The 6,650-nt window shown below is 39.2% G+C and overlaps 1 protein-coding gene across 1 annotated transcript in view; it reads left to right on the top strand.

The window, feature by feature from the left end:
• Positions 1-6,650, top strand: part of DDHD1 (DDHD domain containing 1) — a 181,800-nt gene that overhangs the window by 135,900 nt on the left and 39,250 nt on the right. The window contains 1 exon segment of the mRNA XM_027776631.1: positions 5,265-5,371. Coding sequence (XP_027632432.1) covers positions 5,265-5,371 — 107 coding nt within the window.

The following is a 6,650-nucleotide window of genomic DNA, read 5'->3' as shown; positions in this document are numbered from 1 at the left end:
TGCCAGTTATGATTTCTGAAACCAAAGTGACATCAGAAGTTTTAGTAAGTTGGGGTTTTTATTTTGTTTTTGTTTGTTTGTTTGTTTGTTTTAATTTGTAGGGCACATGCACTCAGCAGAGAGAGAGGGGGCTGAGGAGAGAGAAAGTGAGAAAGCACCCTCTGTTCCCCAGGAGTGATGACCATACTACAGTCCCTTCTTCTCCACCCTCGGGATTTTTGAGCATGCACACAAACCCGTCATGTCTTTAAAGCGACTGGGTTCAGGACCTGAATTGCACAGTTGGCTATGTGGGATCCAGCCACCTTCATCACTATACCACCTGGCTGGCCCTGCAATAAGTTTTTTAAAAGAAGAAATCTCAGAAGCAACAGTTCACAATGTAAAGTTCTAGTATAATAACAGCCTATCCTTTGAGGTATTTTCATTTTCCCAGATACATTTCCTAGACCGCTCAGGAACATAGATAATATGGATGAATTAACGTTTAGTAAAACCCTGAATGTGTCATTTCTACTAGGTTTACACTACTGTGGTAGTTATGAAGGCATTGTGATAAGTGAAAGAAGCCAGTCTTGAAAGATTACATACTTTTATGCTTCCATTTATCTGATACTCTGGAAAAGGCAAACTACGAAGAATAGATCAGTGGTCCCTAGGGTTTCCGTTTGAACCGGAACAATATGTGGAAATTTCTTAGGGTGATGAAACCAATTCTGTATTCAAATCATAATGATGGTTACATAAAACTATACATGCATTAAATCTTACAGTGTTAATTTTTCTGTTTTTTTTTTTTTAATAGAGGTTTTTTGGTATAGGGTGCATGCACTCACTGAAGAGACAGAGATAGAAAGCAAGAAATCATCCCCTGGGGGTACAGCCACACTGCCATCCCTTCTCCTCCATTCTCCTCTCAGATTTTAGGCACGCACACATACACGCCCAGAGTGAGTTTCAAGCCTCCAGGTCCAGGACTTGAACCACAGTTGGCTATGTGGGAATTTAGCGACATAACCATTATACCATTTGCTGGTCCAGTATTTTTAATGTGTGAATTTTAAAGTAGTGGGATTGACCCCTCACCTGGTGGTGAAGGTGAGCCAGATCCCACATGGTTAACTGTGATCTGAACCCCAGCCCCAGTGACTTGGTAAATGCACTGAGTGTATGTGCATGTATGCCCCAAGTCCCATAGGATGGAGAAATGGTGGAAGAGGGATTTCGTCGTGACCATCCCCATTGAGGAGTGCTTTCTCCTTCTTTCGCTTTCCCTGTCTCTCTCTGGCAGGTGCACACACCTCTAGCAATTAAAAATAATTAACAGTAATAAAAGGGTACCTACCTCCATTAAACACAGTTTTGCTTATTGGTAACAAAAGAGTAAAAAACAAGCAGGCCAGCCCCACAGCACAGCAGTTAAGCACTGTGCGTAGGGAGCCAGATCCTACATTGCCAGCTGAGGTTTGACTCTCAGCCCTGTTAGCTTGAAAAACATGCTGGGCATGTGTGCATGCACACGCAAAATCCTGAAGGAATGAAGAAGTGAAGGAAAAAGAATTTCGGTATGACCATGCCTCATTGAGAGCAGTTCTCTGTCTCTCTCCATTTCTGGTGATTACACATACCCTCTGGCAATAAAATAGACATAAATTATTAACAGGCTAAATTAGCACCTCTTTTTCTTTTTTAAGTTTTTGCTGTGGGATATGTGCACTTACCAGAGAGAAACGGGGTCAAAAAGACAGAGAAGGAAAGTGAGAAATTGCTTCCCAAGGGAGGTGGGGGGGGGCGTTATGGCCATACCACTATCCCCTTCTCCATTCTCCTCTCGGTATTTTGGGCACACACATGTGCATACATGCTAGGCATGAGTTTCAAGCCACTAGATCCAGGATTCAAACCATTGGGCAGCTTTGTGGGAATCCAGTGCTTTCACCACCATGCCACTAGTGACCCCATCATGTCCACTTTTTTAAAAATTATTGTCATTATTATTATTTGACCTGAGAGAGACAGAGAGGGAGAAACTGAGAAAGGAAGCCGCCAGGTCTGGGACGCAAATCCTGGTTGGCCATATGGGAGTCTAGTGCCTTAACTACCATGCCACCTACCAGCCCCACATGTCTGCTCTTCTAATGTAAACATTCTACTTGAAATCTCAGTGTGCAGTAAGAAAAATAAATAATAGTTTTAAGGGGACCAAAACAGTAAAAGAAGTTAGTATAAATACATCTCAAGTACAAAGATAGAGAACTTTCTAGGTTGAATGATTCAGTATCCTAAAAGAGACCTTGATTCTCCCAAATTGATCTATACATACCTTGCAATTTCAATCAAAAACTCACAGGTTTTTTTGTTTATTTGTTTTTTAATGAAACTTTACAAGCTGGTTTTAAAATGACCATAGAACAAAGGACCAAAAACAGCCAACACACAGAACAAGGGAGTGGAAGGGGAGTCATCACCTACTTGTTAGCTGGACCTATTATTTACTTAGCGTTTGTAATTTAGACTTAGACTTAACTTTTGTATTGGCACAAGAATAGAAAAATAGATCAGTGCATCAGATTTGAGACTTCCTAAACAGACGTGTGCTTAATTTGGTAGCCCGACATAACGAGAACTGGCATGAGCGGTCACTGGTGAAAGGATGGCCTACTCCGTAAATGGCTCTTTGTCCTATGGGTGGAAAAAAGTGAAAAATGATTCCTACTTCACATTCCAGGTAGATCAAAGGCATAATAAGTCAATGCCAGGCCTATAAAAACTTTTAGGGAAAAAATGCACGAGAATATCTTTATGACCTCAGGACAGGGAGAGAAATTCTTAATATACAAAATGCAGCTATAAATGAGCATGAATAAATTTGATTAGGTTAAAATCAAGAGCCCTTTTTTATCAGTAGACCACTGACCATAAAGAATGGAAGACAAGGCACGAATTGGGAAAAGGTTGCAACAGAGCAACAGCCATAACTACCGAAGGTTTAATATCCAGAATAAAAACAGGAAACTTAAATTGGGGGCTAAGAGGGGAGGTTTTATATTTATGTATATGTATGTATATATGTGTGTGATTTATATTTACATATATATGTTTATATATACATATATATGTTTTCTATATAAAGCATATATATAATATAAACGTGCGTATGTATATAAAATGTACATCACATGAGTAATCAAACATGCAAATTTAAAGCCACAGGTAGATAGTCACACTAATCCTGCAAAAGTCTAACTGATGATACTAAATGTTGAGGGTGTACACCAGTGAGGATTCTCATTCACTATTGGTGGCAATGTATATTGGTACAATCATTTTGAAGATGATTTAACATAACTTGTTGAGTGTGGATGTGCCCTGTGATAAGCAATTTTTAGCTAGATACATACCTAAAGAAACTCTTAAACTTGTGCATCAAGAAATATGTAAAATCGTGTTGACAGGTTATAGTTTATAATAGTCAATTGCTTAAAATAACAAAAACAGCCCAAATGTTTCGCAAAGGAGACTGGACAAATCATGATGTGTCTGTAGAATGGAATACTATACAGCAGTGAAATGTGTGAATTACACTAAATGTATCAACATAGATGAATCTCAGGAATAGAATACTGACTGGAGATCAAACCTTAGACATTGAGGGGAGAAGTCTAAGTCAGTACCAAAATTCACAGTGTACAGAATCAGGCAAAGTTAAATAAAATACTTAGAGTCTGACATATAGTAGAAATTATAGAACTTATTTGGGACCAGCAGTTAGCGTAATGGCTGTGTCGCCGAACTCCCATGTACTCGACCGCGGTTTGAGTCCCAGACATGGTGGCTTAAACTCAGGTCGGGCACGTGTGCATGCGTGCCCAAGATCCTGAGAGGAGAATGGAGGAGAAGGGATTGTGGCGTGACCATCCCCCCATGAGGAGGATTTCTCACTTTCTATCTCTCTGTCTCTGTCTTTCACTCTGTCTTTCTGGTGAGCACACACGCCCTATTGCAAAAACCTCTCCAAAAAAATAAATAAATAAATAAATTTTTAAAAGAAGCTATAGAAGTTATTGACTATAACTTCTATAATTGCTGCTACTTATTATAATCTATAAAGAAAAGGAAAGACAACTAATGCAAGGCTCCTATTAGTGATTACTTCTAACAGAGTAACAGAGTATGTGTGTGTATTTCACAGTAAAAAATTGGGGGGGAAATGTATTAAAATGACACTTACCCTTTTTCATATCAGTGTGATCATTAAAACATCTGAAAAATAGGCACAGGTTATAAATACGTTGTGTGACCTATGAACAGCCATGATAGTTCCCTTTGTCGGTTTGAAAAGACGGTCTGACTTTTGCTTGTCACTGCCTTCCAGTTATTATGACATTGTATGAAAGTAGAGAAGAAATCAAGACTAAAATAGCCTGAGGCAATGCAGTGAAAAACTTAGAGGATAAAAGAAATTGCACTTGGCTGAAATAACCTTCCTCCTACCCACTTCATACTTTGCATCACAATCTTCACTCAAGTATAGGACTTCCCTTGCATTTCTTCTAAGAAATGCAAAATTATCTGCCTCTGTAATAATTGTATTGGGTATTTAATAGAATAATTTTCCCAAGGCAGAATTTCCATAGGTTAAGTGTAATTCATGGGAGGCTGTAACTGGTTCACAGTGCAGTTTACATAACAGCTTTTTTTCTATGCAGTAAATTTCGTCAACTTTATCTCATTTACTGAAGAGGTTCATGACTGCTTTATCTGACTTAGCGCATATGTGTGATTTTATAGTTCTAGCCATTGAAACCTTCAGTTTTCTAAAGAAGATGGATATTGTCAGGCCCAAGGTGCAGAGATTAAGAAAGAAAGAAAAGCAAGCAAGCAGAAAAGGAGATACGTAAGGAGTTGGGGCTGTGCTCCTTGAGACTCGTTCTGCATAGACAGCCTGGTTTTGCTCTGGGGGTACCTGAACCCCTGAATGTCATTACTAAAAAATAATGGTGAACCTTTATAGATTTGATAGTGGGCTTCATCCTTTAATGTTCCTTTTCTTTCCATGTCCCCATTTTTACTATTTTTCATTAAAACATTTTGTATAAAGAGAAGGTCTGTTAGAGCCAAAAGTGGTCCTGACTATTCAAATGTTAACCTGCAGAGCCAGTATTTTAGGCAGTGTCATTTTCTTCACATTTTTTTTCTTTCCCTAAAACAGAGATCCTGTACAAGTTTAATTTTGTTGTTTTATTTTGTTTTGTGTTTTGTAGACACTGTGGACTCCATTACTCCTGACAAAGTACGAGGTTTACGGGATATGTTGAACAGCAGTGCAATGGACATAATGTATTATACTAGCCCACTTTATAGAGATGAAGTGAGTATCATGGTTATATTGCTGGTCTTGGGTGTTTTTTAGAGTAATAGCATATAAATGTCCTAATTTTAACTTTTTTAAAGAATTATTTATTTAATATTTCTTATTTATTTGGTAAATTATTTATTTGTTTACCACTGTTATTTTTTAATTTGCACCCACCAGAGTAGGACAGAGGTGGAGGGAGAGAGAGAAAGTGAGAAAGCAAGCTACCAGGTCCAAGACTTGAACTGCGGTTGACCTGTGAGAGTCCAGCATTTGAAACACCCCACCACTTGTTGGCCTCTGATTTAAACATTTTGTGCTCTATTAAAAAGCAAAGGAGTAACTATAGAAATCTGTCCATCTGTATTTTTTTTTTTGAGAGGTTTTTGCTATAGGGCGCGTGTGCTCGCCAGACAGACAGAGAGAGACATAGAGACGGAAAGCGAGAAATCACCCCCCAAGGGGGATGGTCACACCACAATCCCTTCTCCTCTATTCTCCTCTCGGGATCTTGGGCACGCACGCACACGCACCCGGCGTGAGTTTTTTTAAGCCACCGAGGCCGGGACACAAACCGCGGTCAACTATGTGGGAGTCCAGCGACATAGCCATTACGCTAACTGCTGGTTCCCTGTTCATCTGTATTTGATAGTGAATTTGATAGTCTTCAAACTGGACTTTGGATTTCTTTCTTTTTTTTTTTTTTTTTTTAAGAAAGAGTTTTGTTATAGGACACATCCATCTGCCAGAAAGACAGAAAGTGAGAAATCACCCCGCAGTGGGGAGAGCCACACTGCAATCCTCACTCCTCCTCTTTGGATTTTGGGCACACAAGGAGCCACACTGCAATCCTTACTCCTCCTCTTTGGATTTTGGGCACACAAGTATACATGCCTGGTGTGAGTTTTAAGCCACCAGGTCTGGGACTCGTACCATGGGGAGGCAAGCAACCATTATGCCATCTGCTGGTCCCAACTTTGGGACTGTTAATAAAACAGATAGTCTTAGGGTAGTGAGGAGGACTGGTTAGAAAATTGGTTTTTGAGGGCTGGCAGATGGTATGGTGGTTAAGGGCGCTGGATTTCCACATGGCCAACGACGGTTCGAGTCCCAGACCTGGTGGCTTCCTTTCTCACTTTCTCTCTCCCTCTCTGATCAAAATTTTAATTAATTAATTAATTAAAGTTAAATAAAAATAATGACTTTAAAAGAAAGAAAATTGCTTTTTGAAAAATAAATTTTCATAAATCATATCTGTGAGTGTTGTCCTCATGAAAGAATTTTAGACATTTAG

The sequence above is a fragment of the Tupaia chinensis genome, unplaced genomic scaffold (genome assembly GCF_000334495.1).
Source record: "Tupaia chinensis unplaced genomic scaffold, TupChi_1.0 Scaffold000688_1, whole genome shotgun sequence".
Taxonomy (NCBI): domain Eukaryota; kingdom Metazoa; phylum Chordata; class Mammalia; order Scandentia; family Tupaiidae; genus Tupaia; species Tupaia belangeri.
Note: the sequence above shows the minus strand (reverse complement) of the source record. Positions and strands in the feature narration are given on the sequence as shown.